This window comes from Alosa sapidissima, chromosome 4 (assembly GCF_018492685.1).
Source record: "Alosa sapidissima isolate fAloSap1 chromosome 4, fAloSap1.pri, whole genome shotgun sequence".
NCBI lineage: Eukaryota > Metazoa > Chordata > Actinopteri > Clupeiformes > Clupeidae > Alosa > Alosa sapidissima.
Window position 1 is genome coordinate 30,202,865 of NC_055960.1, and position 17,336 is coordinate 30,220,200.

Genomic DNA, 17,336 nt, shown 5'->3' on the forward strand with positions numbered 1-17,336 from the left:
TTAGTGTTTTGACAAACAATGTTATGATTAGCTTATTATTAACTTAAGTTCTTGTTGTTTCACACCTTATATGTGATTTTTGTGGGGTTAATATTGCTAGTCAGGTGTTTGAAGTGCCAAACAGATTAACATATCTATTCATCACTCAAAACATGGCATTTAGCAGGCCCACTGGCATCTGCACAGCACTCTGTAGATTTCTGCAGGAATTGCTGTGATGATCCTGTTCTTCTATAATAGCACCTTCTTGTCCAGAATGACTGTAATTTCTTAAAAACTGTGCCATTAACTCATGACGTGTGCAAGAAGTCAGATTCAATAGATTTTCAGTGCTGTGTTATATGAAAAGGTCTGAGTGTGACTGATATTTGGATGAGGTTGTGCAAATGTGATTATGTCGGCCGGCAGGGCATGCATCACGAAAACATTTTACAGCCCTATAAATTGCTGCAGAACATGGTAAACAGCCATTAAGACCAGGCCTCCAAATCATGAGCTGAGCTTTGCGCCATTAAGAAAATGTCTTTATATTTTCAGTGCAACCATTTTTGTCATTTTTCATGCATGTGCACATTCAATTCAGCAAAAAAGACTTGGGGCAAATATTGGTAGGCTGAGAAAGATTATAAGGAGCTGTTTAATGAAACCAAATATGCAAAATTACATGATCCTCAAAGACCAAGCATTTTACAATTTCAGAATAAAGCATTTCTTTACCAAATGAATAAATATGTCTGCATTTGCAACCTATGAAAAACAAAGACCTTGCATCTATATTTTGAACACAATGTCCTAAGGCTCTAACACATATACCACAGATACTGCTGATACCACTGCTCCCAGCAAACCTTCTATACTGTGCACTACACGAATGAAGTCTACACAATTTTTATCGCACTACTTACATAATTGTTTGTGTAAAGTGTTAACACTACCATGACAAGTTGTTACATTTAACCAGACACAGCATTCAAAAAATCCTCCATAGAAATGCATGGGGTTGGTTTGTAACGGCAATATGGCAGTTGTCTACACATATCCCACCTCTTCTGTTGCAAAATGTCGACATGTGAATACATTGAGCCAAGCATGTGGTGTGTTGTGAATACATCATGCCAATCATGTGTTGTGATCTCGCCGCTGGAGCAAGGTTGGTTTTGTGAAGCCTTGCGCACACACATTTCTGCCGAAATAGATGCCTGATAAGTGCCCAAAAAGCGTTGCAATATGGCCGCAGAGTGGAGGGACTTGTCTAAAAGGACTTTGCTTTAACTATAAAAGAAAGACACACAATGGTTGGGATACTGATTTGCAGTGGCCTCTTTTTATCCCCTGCATTGATTGACAGAAGAGAAAATGGTTGTCTGTTCCAAAAGCCACATTGGAAGCCATGCTGGCGGGAGGGCAGGAGGAGAATCTGGAGTGCTCTGATCAATATGGTAATCAAACCTGATTGGTGCTCTGGAGTCCCTTTATAGCTCCTGTTTGGAGAATAGGCTGCATGTAAGGAGACTTCTCTACCCGAGTAGTACAAACATCACATTCATGGTCCTGTTTTAATGAACATTCCTCCCAACTGCATTACCCAACTGTGTTTCGCAAAAAATTTGAAATATATGTGAAATATGTGTGTCATAAATAATACCGGTAATAGAAAAGACAATTGAATGTGACTGCTGGAAGCATGGCGTTAATTCACTGAACGAGTGATGTCTTTCCTGAAGACCTGCCTTGATGAGAGGATTGGCAGATTGTATTCTCTATTGAATTCTGGAGCTCAAAGAGCATGGCAAAATGTAATGTATTTGCTGGGGGCAGTATTTTATTTCATTAGAATAAAGGTCCCAAAAATATGACATTTATTCCATGTTAAATGTTCCAATTTTTAACCAAATTATCCAGAATTATCTGAGGATTACATTGCCATGTTGCATTGCATATTGCAAAACCAAGTTGCACATTGAATATCTAATTGCTAAATGAATTGCCATTTCAATCAAGAGAATAAAATATAGCAATTAACCAAAATAATTCAAACTGAATTGAAGATTGCATTGCCACATTCTATATGATATTACACTACAAATATACTAAATATATTTTCAAATTGCATGATTAAATTGCACATTGAATTGTCAATTACAGAATGCACTGCCATGTGAATAAATGTGCTAACATGCTTTCATAATCCTTTTGTGGCTAAAATGTTAAGCTGACCTATGTTTTGTGGACAAAATTCCATACAATGTTACTTGGATTATATAAGCCCAGATATGCATATTTTCTGTTATAGAAACACAGCTAGTATTATACACTCTGAGTCTGGTGTTCATGTGATAAAAGTGCACAATAAAAAGTGAACACCAAAATGAAGCATATGAGCACCACTTACTGCAGAACAGTGTGATGCTATGCTACAGTATGCTAAGCCATTACTTACCCGAATTATGAATTATGTTTCCAGTTCCCACCACTGCACAGTGGCATGATGGGGGAAAAGCTCTTCATGTCACATTATCATGCAAAAAGGACTGTAGATCCACCTGTCAAAATTCCAACATCAAAGGGAGGATGCTTATTAAAATTCACCTTCATCTGCTTTTCCTGGCGTTAGATGTGTGTATATGTCCCTACAGTATTGTGATGCTCTGTCACAAGACACATGAAAAACTAAACTAAATATATTTAGTTTAAGGGGGGGGCAGATAGTGTTGGTCTGAGCCAGTTGTCACTATTGGCCTGAGGAAAAGACAACCAGCCTGAAAAATGATGAAGGTGAGACTAACCTAACACCTGCTCTCTTTTTCAAGATCAACTTATGCCCTGAGTCATCTTCACTGTGCTTTGCTGGCTTCTTTTGCCTCAAAACTCCCTTTTATAAGAATCTTGGAACAGTACCAAGAGCATTTCCGTTACATAAGCATTTATATTACAGTCTAAAACGGACTAAAACATTTTTGATTATGGGGCTTAATGTATCCAAACAAAGAGCACCCTCTCAAAGCATTAAAGCACTAAAAACATTCAAATGTTAATGGGTTGTATTTCAAATCCCTAGACAAATTGAAGAAGCAATGTAATATCTTTGTAATATCTTCTCTGCTGTTGTGATAACCCAGAGGACCTGGTCTAACCGTGCAACATAAACTGGATTTAAAGGTTCAATTGTGCTCTAATAACGCAGCTCATGCTGGACCACTGCACTGATTAGTGAGACGATGATCTAATCTCTGAGTGTTAAAGTAATTAGCCCTGCTTGTCATGGTGTAATGTTTTAAACCCACATGGCTGGAAATGCTTTACAGCAGAGACTAGATGAGGTTTGGTTTAATATTGGTGGTCTGACCTTATCAAAGTACACCACACCAGCTCCTGTGAGGGAAATACCACTGCGGTAGTCCTCCCTTTAAGTAATGCAACATTACATGTGGGACTATAGTAACCTTTGTGTGCACCTCCCATGCAGAGTCTGCCCTATGTCAAGCCTTTGTAGACTTCATTGATTAATAACATGTGTAGAGTGAAATCTACCGTTAGTTTGTCTTCAGGTTCAATTGAAGTTAGGCTATAATGTACAGATGTTAACTTGTGGTCGTCACTGGGATTTATATGATATCTGTAGCCCACCCCCAGTTGTAAATATGTAAAATCAGAAGGATTATTCAAGATTATTTTAGCTGTGTGTGAGCTGCCATCTCACATCATGAGGTCATGAGATTCAGATGGAAGTGTTTGCCAAGCTAAAGAGCACAACACCAGACCTGCATTCTCCAGTGATAGCTCCCATGACTATCAATTGTTTCTCTAACCAGTTTACCAAACCCTTAAGGGACACTGAAAACAGCAATCAGCCATTTACAACACATTGAGGCTGACCCTTTTTCTATCACTAATATTACAGTTGCTTCAGACAAGTATTGCTAATCAAGTTGGCCTGACTCAGTCAGGAACACACTAAACATGGGGGAGGACATTTAGATGAAGCTTAAGCTGTGTGGGTCTTGCGCTGTATCATATTTTTATTCACATTATCTAGACTAGAGCACACACTGTGTCACTTTTCTCTACATTTTCAAAGGGACACTCAATTATGGAACCAGCAGACTCCTGAATTATCCTAAGAGCTGAATTAGCAAGGCCATTGTAACTACAGGCTCTGTTTTCACAGGTGTCTGAGAATGATGGTGCTGTAGCTTGAGCATGTGGCTAATACATTATTATTTCAAAACCACAAAAATAATCAACCAATTAATGCAGACAAACAATGGCATCCAAGTGCAGTGTATACCACAACAAGAGAGGTCTGCTTCTTTTTTTACCATGTTGACTTGTTTCGTAATGTTGCCCAAAATCACTGAGGCAGATTTAGTCGTAGGGAGGACTGTTATTTCTCTCAGAAGGCAAAAATAGTGACCCAAGGGGACTGAAAATATACAATGTAGCCACTACAAGACCAACAATGTGTTTTTTCAATTTCATTGCAAATTATGTAATGCTTTCATGTGTTACATGTTCTGCCCCATATTTATTTTTATTTCTGTTACAAAATTGCTCAAATAATGAGAAATCCCGAGGTCATGGGTTAGTCCCAAGGAACACATGCCGTGTATACCTTCCCTGTAGTCACCCCTCTTTTTTCAGGTGAGAATTTAGGTAGAACATTTTTGAATGTGCAAGTTGTAACATTTCTGCAAAATTGCTGAAGTCATGCAAGCTCACATGTGAAAATTGATTCTGGGTATTTCCACTGCATTTGCTGTTTACTATGCACCGGATGCACCATCAGTGTCTATTTGTGTGTGTGTGTGTGTGTGTGTGTGTGTGTGTGTGTGTGTGTGTGTGTGTGTGTGTGTGTTTGTGTGTGTGTGTGCGTGTGTGTGTGTGTGTGTGCGTGCGTGCGTGCGTGCGTGCGTGCGTGCGTGTGTGTGTGTGTGTTTGCATGCGTAATGCATGCATGCGCATGCATCTGTGCACAAACTCACCAACATCTCAGGATTAATCTGGGCAGGCGTGTGTCAGAGAGGTGGACAGCCCTGAGAGCCAAAACTCCACCACGGCAGCATTGCATCAGAGATGTGTCTGGCAGCATGAAGTCTAATGAGACCCTCTCCACTGCAGAGTTGGATAGTGGGCTTTGTTAGGGCTGTCTGCTTGTGGCCGTCTGTGACTGTGAATGTCTGTGTCCAACCTCTACAGCTGGCTGGTTCCCAATGAACCGGCTGTGTGATGTCAGATTGACCCTAAAAAGCACCCTCTGTGCGTTCATCAGGACTCGTCCGCTGAGCCAGCAGTGGTCAGAGGAGCTTGAGCAGAGCACCAGACTTTTCAAACACTGACTATTTACAAACGACTATTTTCCAAAATCAGTCAAATTGCATTAATTAAGTATAACTACATGAAAAGGCAAATATAAACATAGAATGCCTCAGGCCTGGGAAAACCAATGCTTACCAATGCTGACAACAATGATGTCACTTCCTCTATTTGTGTTATTTGCCCACAAGGTGGCAGCACAACCACAACATTCATTTGAATATCACTTGTGAAACTGGTTCATGAAAGTTTGCCTCTGAAATAAAGAAAAATTCAGGGGAGTGGAGTCCATGTAAGCTCAAATTCCCTTTTATCTGACAGGGCCATTGCTGCCACTCAGGACTCTGATGAATGCCAGGATGGAGGCATGTCTGCAGTACTATGGCTTTATACCTAACATCTCTGAACATCTCTAACATCTCTGAACATCTCTAACATCTCTGAACAAGGACCCTTTCCATTGAAAAGCCTTCCTTTGAGATTTGGTCCATTCGGTACAGTAGGGCAGGGGTTCCCAAACTTTTCCACGACAAGGCCCCCCAAATACCAGGTTCTGGCCAAGGCCCCCCAAATACCAGGTTCTGGCCAAGGACCCCCAAATACCAGGTTCTGGCCAAGGACCCCCAAATACCAGGTTCTGGCCAAGGACCCCCTTGATGTGTTACTAAACCCATCAACAATACTACGGCAAATGTAAAAATACATTAAGCTAATCCTAATAATTATTTTAGCCACAAGCACTTCGCGATGGAGCATACCGTGTGTAAAAATTGCATTTGGGACTTTCTGCTATATGAGAGCTTCACTCTACTATTATTCCCAATTATTATCATGGAAAATATAATGTTCAGATATGCGACAAATTATTATAATGGCATTGTATTTTTCAAATGTATTTATTTGTTGCTTTTATTTTTCCATCCAACTTGCTGAGGCCCCCCTGGCACCCCCTCGCGGCCCCCCAGGGGGCCCCGGCCCCCACTTTGAAAACCACTGCAGTAGGGCACAAGGTAGCAGACTGAGGTAAAACTGGCAGATACCCACGATTTTCTTATAGCCCTGTCATATGGTTACTACCATATGCTTGTTTTATCACTGCTAGTTATTTTTGCTCAGTAGCTGCTGTAAGAGTTTGAATGGAGTCTGTATACAGTGCTGTTAGCACATCTTACAGTATTTGGCAAAAACAGTCCAACAGTCTTGATGAACAGGTTTGGACAGGATAAGCATAAGTACTCTTACGCATGTGCTTGCAATTGATTTTTGATCATTAGTTTGGCTTAAGTTTTCATAAAGCCATTTGACAGTTTGTTTTCATAAAGCCATGCAGTTTATTTTCATAAAGCCATGGGACAATAGAGAGGCATGAAGACAGAACAGAGGGTGTCAAGTTTAACATAGTACCTCACAATTAGACAGTATTTGAAACAACATTAAGAAATTGTAGTCTTCAATGCACTAGCCAGCTGGTAATAATAAAAGTGGACTAGCATGGTTAGCAGTGTCTTGTGGCGATGCAATGCTTTTTCTTAGTTGTGTGTGTGTGTATGGGTGTGTGTGTGTGTGTGCCCAAGGCAGCCTGTGGGAATATGTCTCATATGACCAGATAGATATGACCAGATATGACCATAGTCCTTAGTTATGTGTGCATGGCAAGGTGCTCAAGAGAGTGAGTGTCATGGTGAAGGTGCAAAAGTAGTCCAACATTAGTCCAACAGTGCAACAGTGCAAGAGTAAGGTCTAGAGACCAGCATAAATAATATGGACAAATAGGAGAGTAAAGTGTAATGTAGACAAGGTAAAATAAAAAACTATTTCAGTGCAAGAACAGGTTGAGGTAATAGGGTTATAGCCATTCATTCATTCAGTATTGTAGCAGAAGCCTGACCGCAGCCATTGATCATGTGTGCTAATATAGCATGAAAAACAGTGTATCAGTAAAACAGTAGTGAAAACATTAGGCTGTGTACATTAGTAAAACAGTAGTAAGCAGTAGTGGGCAGTCAGTACTCAAACATGGACATCGAGAGGGTGGAGAGGCAGACAGACTAAGCAGAGAAGTCTATCTCTCCTCTTCCCTTTAGTGAGGCATTGAACAGTTCAATGGCCCTAGGAACAAATGACTTCCTCAGCCTTTCAGTTGTGCATGGCAGTGAGCGAAGTCTCCAGCTGATCAAGCTCTTTTGGTTTTTGATAGTGCTGTAGAGCGGATGACATTCATTGTCCAAGATGTTGATCAGTTTGTTTAGGGTCCTTCTGTCAGATATTGAAGTGATGCACTCCAGTTCAGCTCCCACTACAGAGCCAGCTTTCCTTACCAGCCTGTCAAGTCGCACAGCATCCCTCTTCTTTGTGCTTCCTCCCCAGCATACCACTGCATAGAAGAGGGCGCTGGCCACAACAGACTGATAGAACATCCTGAGGAGCTTGCTGCACACATTGAAGGACCGCAGCCTCCTCAGGAAGTACAGCCTGCTCTGTCCTTTCTTGTAGAGTGCATCAGTGTTGGCTGACCAGTCCAGTTTATTGTCCAGGTGGAGACCCAGATACTTGTAGGTGCAAGAACTCATACTCATCAAACTGAGTTTAGTACTTGCCTCTAAAACATACTTCAATTGTGGCAAATTGGGCCATGGTGTTGCTTTGATTTAGACTAGTGAGCCTTGGTTTAGTGAGCCTGTTTTTATTTTTTAATAAAACCTTTAATAAACAGTGTATGCCTACTCTTTAAAATATGTTTTTTTCTTTTTGACAGGGCAAAAGTCTTCCGCGGAAAGAAAGTTCAAGGAGAATATGACATCAAAGTTGAGCAGGTAAAGTTTTACAATTTTCTTTGTAACTGTGCATAAGGCTTCAAAAACAACTTTGAAACCATTATTGTGGTTATGTTGGATTACTGCACACATACCGTGTGCTTTTAAAGACCTCTGACAATTTTTTTTTTTTTGACATTTTTAAAATGTCCATTAGGTGCTTTTTATGTTATAAGACATATCACAAGCAAAATTTAACAGTCAATGTCTTGGCGCCCTTTTTCCCCTTTGATCACTTTGTGAGACACAGCTCACATATTGGGAACTAAATGCATGGATCTAAGTCACTGAAACATCTATAATCAAACCTTAGGGGGATTCGACTTGATGTAGCCGCCTGCAGCTGTCCTAAGCTGACTGCATAACATGATTATTTCTGAGATACTGTTTTCAAACCGGAATTGTGCATACATTATGGTTGAAAACGTATCAGAGCTTGTGGAACAAACAAACAAAAAATCGCCCACATAAAATGCTAGCCTATCAGATCTAATGTTTTAGTGGTAAATATGGCGAAACACAAGTAAGTCAAGTAAGAGTACTTTGAAAGGCGACGCCAGGAGTTGACGACTTCACAAATGTGCCTAACATCAGCATGTTCCAAACAAGTAGGCACTTCACACGTTTTACCACACAGCCCACCATATCAGTTGGCTTGAAAAAATTGAAAAATATGGGTTGGGATTTAATGACCTTGGGAAATGTCAGACCAGTTAAGAACCACTGATGTAGACCACCCATTGCTCCAATCAGTCCACTGGCAGAACAATAGGCCTGACTGTGGTGGTACAGAGGCAGACAGACAGAGCACATTTTCTGAATCAGCCCATCTCCCCAACATGCCTCTTCAGTCCAGTCGTTACAGACATGCAGGGGCTTTCGAGGCCAAGGTCAAACTGGGGGAAGCCTTGGAAGCGTTGCTGCCATGCGCTAACGTAAGCGTCTGTCCCTGAGAGCAATGTATGTCAACATCTGAACTGAGGGCCGGCTCTCCTATTTCAGGGAAATGGACTCTCCACTGTGAGGTTGTCAGAATGATTTCGGAGTGGTACAGGGAAGCCCACATCGATCTATTCACCTCGCAAGAAAATCGCAATGTCAGCTATATTATTCAATAACGAATCAGTCTGTGCCCCTGAGGATGGATGTGATGGCCCGTCCCTGGCCAAACGTCCTGCTGTTCGTGTTTCTCCCAGTAGATCTCATCTAAGCATTTACATTTACATAAATTAATTTAGCAGATACTGTTGTCCAAAATGACTTACGTATGTCAACTATCAGGGTTGGGTTGTAACGGATTACATGTAATCTGGATTACATAATCAGATTACAAAAATAAAGTAACCATAATCAGCCCAGATTACAATAAAAAATGTGTAATCAGATTATAGCTACATTGTTGGGGATTACTTGATTACATTTCACCATGCAAACAATGCAACTTTTTTATAATAGCCTAACAAATGTTTTAATTTGACAAGCAGCCCATTTGTTTGTCCACTAGATATCATCCAATTGCCTCTGTAGTTTCTTGAAAAGAAAAACGTTCAAATCAAAACCCAAGATGGAGGAGCTGTTGACGTTGACCGATAAACCCGTTCCAGTTGGGAAATTGTGTTCAGTACTTGGCAATATCGCCACAACTTTGAATTAAAGACAACAAAAAATAAGAATGTGTATATCATGTGCAAGTTGTATAAAAAGTAATCCTAAAGTAATCAGATTATGTTACATGTTTTGGATAATCCTATTGATTACGTCACTGATTACAAAAATTTGCATGTAATCTGCAGTCAATAATGGATTACATTTCAAAGTAATCTGACCCTGTCAAATATATCACAAGGGATTACATTGTCCCCGGAGCAATTTGAGGTTAAGTGCCTAGATCAAGGGCACAATGGTGGAAGCCAGGAATTGAACCCACAACTTGTCATGCTACTACACACTAGCCCAGCTCCTTGACCACTAAACTACCACTGCCACACACTGACCAGGGTGAGAGAGAGGAGGCACACTCTAATTCTAATTGCTCCGAAATGGCCAGGGAACATCTGTTCGCGGAGATAGTCCATTTCACATCAAAGGGTTATCTAGCAGCCATTTCAGCATGTCATATAGGTTGTGTCTCCAGGTACACATCCATTAGCCACTTGCTCCCTCAGAAGGGTACTTCAGGCCAGCCTTGTGATCATTAGTCCCACAGTGGGATCTCTCCCTGGTGCCGAGTGCCCTTTGTGATCACCCTTTTGAGCCCTTACGTGATGTGGATATGAAATTCCTCTCGCATAAAGTGGCCTTTGCCTTTAGCGCCTGTAACAGCTAAAAGAGTGGATGAACTGCACACACTTTCAGCAAACCCCCTATGCACCAAGTTCACCGCAGATCATTCTGCTGAGAACAAACTCTGCCTAAGGATGTGTCTGCAGCTCAGTCTTGAGCACATATCAAGGCAGCTCCCTTCTGTCCCCTGTCATTCTCCTCTGATGAGCAGAGATTGCGTGTCCTATGTCCAGTACGAGCTTTGCTTATTAATATAGACAGGACGAGAGATATCAGATCATCTGACCAATTGTTTGTACTGTATGCTTTGCACAGCAGAGCACAACCTCCTATGAAACTCAAGGTGTAAACTTGCCTCAGGTGTACTCAGGTGTGAGGGGGGCAACAGGTGTGTCATGGCCAAGGCGGAGTTGGGCTCCTTGCCTTCCTTGTCACTGCCTGCCTTAGCCCTAGTTTGTGCATGCATCTAGTTCCTCATTTAGTCATAACGTGATGATAGTACATGCTGGTATTTGTCAGTGCCCTCATCAGGGGTATGCAGTTTGTTTGGATATGTTGCCGATCAGATTGCATATACAGCCACAGTAACAAAGAGGAACAGTAGAAGAATTTGTTGGTATTTGTGGGTTCCCGCGTCAAGGGCTTGCGGTTATCTATGTGTGGTGGTGGTAGCGTAGTGGTTAAGGAGCTGGGCTAGCATAGCCTGGTTAGCAGACCTTCTCAATTGGAATTGAGAGTGAGTGGGTCTGGATAAGGTTCACTGACTTACGACTTTCAGCAGGGGCGTAACTAGCAGTGAAACGAAACTGAAATTGGTGCATTAACAGTGTTTCCCACAGAATTGATTTATATTTGTGGTGGTAGGTTTGCAGAATTAACTTGAATGCAACAGTTTTTAACACATTAGCGCAGCGTGGTTATGATGCTAACAAGATTTAAGCACAATTTAGTAGAACCTGTAAATCATTGTGTTGTGGTCAATGTTGATATTGTGGTGGGCCGCCACAAATAAGTCAATGTATGGGAAATGCTGATTAAACTCTTAACAAGTCGTTTCAGAATGCAGCAATCTTGTAAACGAAGGTTTTCGATGCAGTTGTTTACTCAATTTCAAAGAAATACACGTCCATGCCAGATTTGCAATTGAATTTGGGTGCCTGTGTTTTAGGGACATTGGAAATGGGCTTCAATAGTCTCTTCGCCAGACGGACCTGCAGAGCAAATTCCAAATATGCCAAATGTTCGTATGGGTATTCCCAGGCTAGGGCTAGCATGCAGTAGCCAGAAAAGCTGTGGGTTCAGTTCACTGAGTTGTTCTGGGGACAATGTAACAATGCCCTTGTAATATAATTGAAGTCGCTTTGGAAAAAGTGTCTGCTACATGAAAATGTCAAATGTCAGAGTTGCTGATCGGATCATAAATAGCCACAGCAATGAAGAGCATTAGGATGCTACAGTTAGAAACATTTCCCGGTAACACTTTATTTTAATGTGTCGCTGTTACAGTGTACCTACCTTATTAGGTACAGTGGTACAACCTGTGTAACAACATATACTATCAGGTACTATCATTGTACTTGCATTATGTATTTGTGGGTACCTACATATAGTTGTTACATTGTAATACTGAGTGCTTTTACAAAACTTTGCCAATTTGCCTAAATTTTCATCAGAGGCAAAGAGCTGACCTGAGACCTGCTGGATGGGGTAAATCTGCCCATGATAGATTATATATACAAACCATTCTTGTTACTCTTTGATACAGTGGAATAAACCTATTAAGTGTACCAGTTAATTACTTACATGTGACATACTGTATGTTGTGTCTTCGATGTCTTGGAACAGGTCTACTAATTCACTACATAGTACATATATCAGCTGTGTTGGTACACACTTATTGCTCTTTGATACAGTGGCATAAACCCATTAAAATGAAGTGTACCAGTTAAGTACTTACAATTACATATTACATGTATGTTGTGTCATTGGTGTCTTGGAACATGTCTGCCATTACCCTACATACTGTAGTACATGTATCAACTGTGTTGGTACACATTTATTACTCTTTTGATACAGTGGAATAAACCCATTAAAATAAAGTGTACCTGTAGTTACATGTACATATTATATACATCCTGTCAATGATGTCATGCATCCTGTAATTGATGTGTTGAAACGTGTCTGCTGTTACACCACACAGTACATGTGAATTAGTAGACCTGTTCCAAGATGTCGAAGACATAACATACATGTCATATGTACATGTAAGTAATTAACTGGTACACTTAATAGGTTTATTCCACTGTATCAAAGAGTACCAAGGTTGTAGCAGCACAGCTCTTACATGTACACTGAAAATAATGAGGCCTTGACTGGAGCTAAGAATGGTTTGTATATCAAATCTATCATGGCCAGATTTACCCCATCCAGCAGGTCTCAGGTCAGCTCTTTGCCTCTGATGAAAATTTAGGCAAATTGGCAAAGTTTTGTAAAAGCACTCAGTATTACAATGTAACAACTATATGTAGGTACCCACAAATACATAATGCAAGTACAATGACAGTACCTGATAGTACATGTTGTTACACAGGTTGTACCACTGTACCTAATTAGGTAGGTACACTGTAATAGCGACACATTAAAATAAAGTGTTACCCATTTCCCAATGGAGAGATGTCAGACCCTCTTCAATAAGTGAAATTACATTTGTATATTAATTTGACACACATGTATTTGTTGAAATAAACCCAAACTAATCTTTCAGTGGATCTAAGTAGTAGCCTATGCAATGTCCCAAAAGTACTCAATGCAAAAGTAATGAATTCATAATAAGTTGTTACAATCAGAATATAATCATAGAATGAAACTTATAATATGTATGGAGATCAAATGTTCTATTTGAGAATGTCAAAAATACATTGTACCTGTCATATTTCTCAGAGATCAAGCCTTGTTGTAGGCCTGAATGTATGTAGTGATGCAGTACTGTCTTGCTACCTTATTACTGGTTTGATGGTGTGCCCACATCATGATGGCCTTCCTGTTTACAAGGTGTTTACTTGGAGCTAAGGAAGTCATCAGGTTGTTAAAGCTATTCCTTTGATCTTTGTCTGGCTTCTCTTACGAACAGACATGGTAACCATTACACTGTTTACTTCTGTCTCCCTTTCTCTAAAGAATGCTATTTTCCATTGTCTGCCAGCAATCTATAGATTTGCTGAATTCTGCGCTCAGTTACTCTCTTTGCAAGATTACTGTACTTAATTGATTTCATGAAAATACTCTGCAAAGGGTATATCAGGTTTACATTAGGCCTATCAGATCCTGCTACCTGCTGTTTACTTTGTTTGTCTGCGTTTATTATAATAGACCAATGTTGATAAATTCACCTTTCTGTAATATGGATAGGATACTCATAAATTCACTTCACCTTTATAGCTAAATGCTGCCCAAGACTATACATTCATAAATTTAATGAATCAAGGGAGTTGAAGGGAGTAACAGACGCTGCACTTTAGCCGGGAATTACTGTCAGAAAATGTCACTGCATTGTAGATACCCCAGTTATAATTGGTTTAGGTTAGAGGCATCACTAATGGGTGGGCTATTACAGAGGCATTGATCACACTTAAAGTCAACAAAGTGTCAATGGGGAAGCAGAACACAAAGCTTAGACATCATTATATCTAGTTGCAAAAATGAAAAGAATGTTTTTTTGTGTTAATGCAAAAAAAAGCGCTTTGAGTCTACCCCACCTCATAGAGAAATTTGTACCTGGGGAAATGTATCTTAGGGGTCACAAACCTATTCCATATCAGTTATGTTAGGCTACAAACATCCGAAGTTTCATGTGAAGTCATGTGGTCAAGTCTATGACAAAAATGAATAAAAAGACAAAGAAATAATAATAAAAAAAACACTGAATGACCACCTGCCTGTAATGCAACAGCGGTCTTATTTATTTGTGAAAGATAGACATTAGAGTTTGGCTTATCATTTCAGGAAAATAAAACCAATAGCCATTTCTAATAGCTCAGTCAAATCACCATAAACCTGCGGCATGATACAATATGTTCTAGAAACCACTAAACACCAAACTTTGGTCTGATTGAAATTTCTAATACATAAATGTGCATAATAAATGATGAATGCCTCTGGGAGCTCTCAAGCACAGAAGAGAGGTTTTGGGAGTCCTAGTGGACCTTAGCTTTGGGTACAGTCCCCAGATCTGTGTTTGTCTTGCTTTGCTTATCAAGCCCAGATTATTAAGCCAGACCCACAGACCAATGTCAGATGGAATTGATTATCCAGTTCCTAAAATTTGCACCAAATTGCATGTCTGAAATGTGGCCACAAAAGCCACTATAAACTAAGGGAACCTTTTGACAAAGTATAGAAAAACAGGGCCCCAACATTTACAGTTTTATAGCTCAATCTCAACCTTTAATTAAAAGTGACTAATTGTTTTCACAGACACCCATGTTTTGCAGTGTTTTTTATAGGAAAGTAGTTAACAGTGTGCTGTTTAAATGAGTAATTGTGAAACACAATTGCATGATGTGTCATACTGACAGTAAAACCTAAGACAGCTAATCAGCCCACAACATCTTGTAAAACGCTGCAGTGGCTGGACAGTAAAGAATCGCTCAGGGTTGCTGTTATTGCCGAAGCCCAGTCAAAACAGTGTCCCCAGCCTCTTATTACACGCTGGAGATGAATGACATTATATTGCCACATGACTGCATACTCTCTGATCCTATAGTTGCCATGCACTGTATGATTTCTGATTTATAACAAGGACTGTAGCAAGGAAATTACCTTTGACTGTATACGCAGATCAAAATGACGGATAAATGTAATAAGATTTCACATTAAATATTTAAGATTTTTACCCAATTGAAGATCGTGTTGTTTTTAGTTTGGCAATACTTTAGTATAAATGAAATGAAATGCCTGTTTAAAGGGTGTGTATGTATTCTGGTTTTGTTCTCCAGGCTGATTTTTCTGAGATCAACCTTGTGGCTCATGCTAATGGGACCTGCAATGTGGACATGCAAGTCATCAGGAATGGGACTAAAGTGGTGCGGTAAGTCTGAAAGGTTCTCTTATTCTTCCTCAGTTACGGTACCCCTAATGAACATGTCACTTGTGCAGCATAGCTGTCTGGCTATGTAACTGCAAACCCAATATGGAACATTCCCAGTGGGATCTACTATCATAGAGGACACAAAGCAACCACCAGAAATGTGCCAAGGGGCCCCCTGCTATAGTGAATGAAGGGGGAAATAAAGATCTTGTGCTTGAGCAATAACTGGAGTCATGGGGCTGACTGAATCATAGGGGGCAATGTTTGTAAGGGACTGGATTTATTGCCCCATAGATCCCCTATAATCAAGATGTATTACCATAAAGTTGATAAGAGTGTATTTAATAGGTGGACTCATTGCATTTTCCCAGCACCTGTCAAGACCTGCTTCCAGTATTGTGTCTGGTACCTTGTCACAGAGGCCTGGGAGTGATTAAAAAAAAGCATTGAATGGGCACGGTTCAACTCAAGGTCAAATTTTATATTAGCGGTCTCTCAAAGTGCCAGTGGGTGCAGCTGTAATGTGTGTATAGAATCTGATCTCTTCCTGAAGTAAGCCTGTTGATTTATAAAGTTTCACTAAAGATAACATAAAGATACTGTTTAAAAACATTGCCAAAACTAGTAGGAAGTAGTGATTACTCTCTCTATCTATTTCTCTCTCTCCCTCTCTCTCTCTCTCTTTCTCTCTCTCACACACACACACACACACACACACACAAACACACACACACTCATAGGCGAGAGACAGAGTGTTTCTCACTGTGGTGCCTCATTGGGGCTCATTAGGGCTCATTTATATTCTGTGCGCAGGAAGACTTGGTGTTCATCAAACTGTGCCCGTGTTTACCTCGCTCACACACACCCTCAGACAAAAGAAGAACCAACAGGCAGCATCTCCTATCACCATCACTTGTGCAGTGACCTGAGAAGCCTTCGCTCTGTTTTTCTTCCTTTCCTTCTCTCTCTCTCTCTCTCTCTCTCTCTATCTCTCTCTCTCTCTCTCTCTCTCTCTCTCTCTCGCTCTCTAGTATCTTTTCTATCTTCATTTCAGTTTTGTTGAACTAGTTTTGCACTTTATGTTGTATTACAAATGAGAAATAAGGCATGGTGCTAGATCATCTGTTGTTCCATTGTAGAATTTTGGCATTTTTACCAACCTTGAACTCCAGTTTCATGTGCACAATGGTCTCTCTTCATTCCAGGGTCACTCATATCCTTCCTAATTTCTCCTATTCACATTTGCCCTTTAGGTCCTTCAAGCCTGATTTTGTTCTCATCCGACAACATGCCTACAGCATGGCAAAGAACGAGGATTTCCGCAACATGATCATTGGGCTGCAGTACGCCGGTGTCCCCAGTGTCAACTCCCTGGAGTCCATTTATAACCTATGTGACAAGCCATGGGCGGTGAGGCTTCCTCCCTTTGTTTAAGCTCATCTGGTGGTTAGATTGACCAAAAACTCTAAACTCTAAAAACGTTGATATGTGTTGATATGTACCATGGGTGAAGTGTTGTGCAAGTGACCTGAGATGGGAGAAATGCAGAAGCCTTTTCAGTGCTGCTGTCCTGCTGCTGTATTCAAATTAAAAGTGTTTCCTAGACGTTCAACAAATCTAATCTTGACAGTGAACAGTCTGCTTACTATACGTGCTGACAGGGCTTGAATGTATAACTAGAAGCAAAACTGTGTCATTATTATTAATTTCCCTTTCACCTCTTTCTCTGCCATCAGTTTGCTCAACTCATCGGCACTTGCAAGAAGCTTGGCCCTGATAAATTTCCACTTATTGAGCAGACTTACTATCCAAACCATAAGGACATGGTAAGCAAGTCATCA

The 17,336-nt window shown here is 40.4% G+C and overlaps 1 protein-coding gene across 1 annotated transcript in view; it reads left to right on the top strand.

The window, feature by feature from the left end:
• Positions 1 to 17,336, top strand: part of syn2b (synapsin IIb) — an 82,559-nt gene that overhangs the window by 36,333 nt on the left and 28,890 nt on the right. Inside the window, exons 2-5 of the mRNA XM_042088299.1 lie at positions 8,069 to 8,126; positions 15,404 to 15,495; positions 16,749 to 16,905; positions 17,232 to 17,321. Coding sequence (XP_041944233.1) covers positions 8,069 to 8,126; positions 15,404 to 15,495; positions 16,749 to 16,905; positions 17,232 to 17,321 — 397 coding nt within the window. The remainder of the gene's footprint in view (positions 1 to 8,068; positions 8,127 to 15,403; positions 15,496 to 16,748; positions 16,906 to 17,231; positions 17,322 to 17,336) is intronic.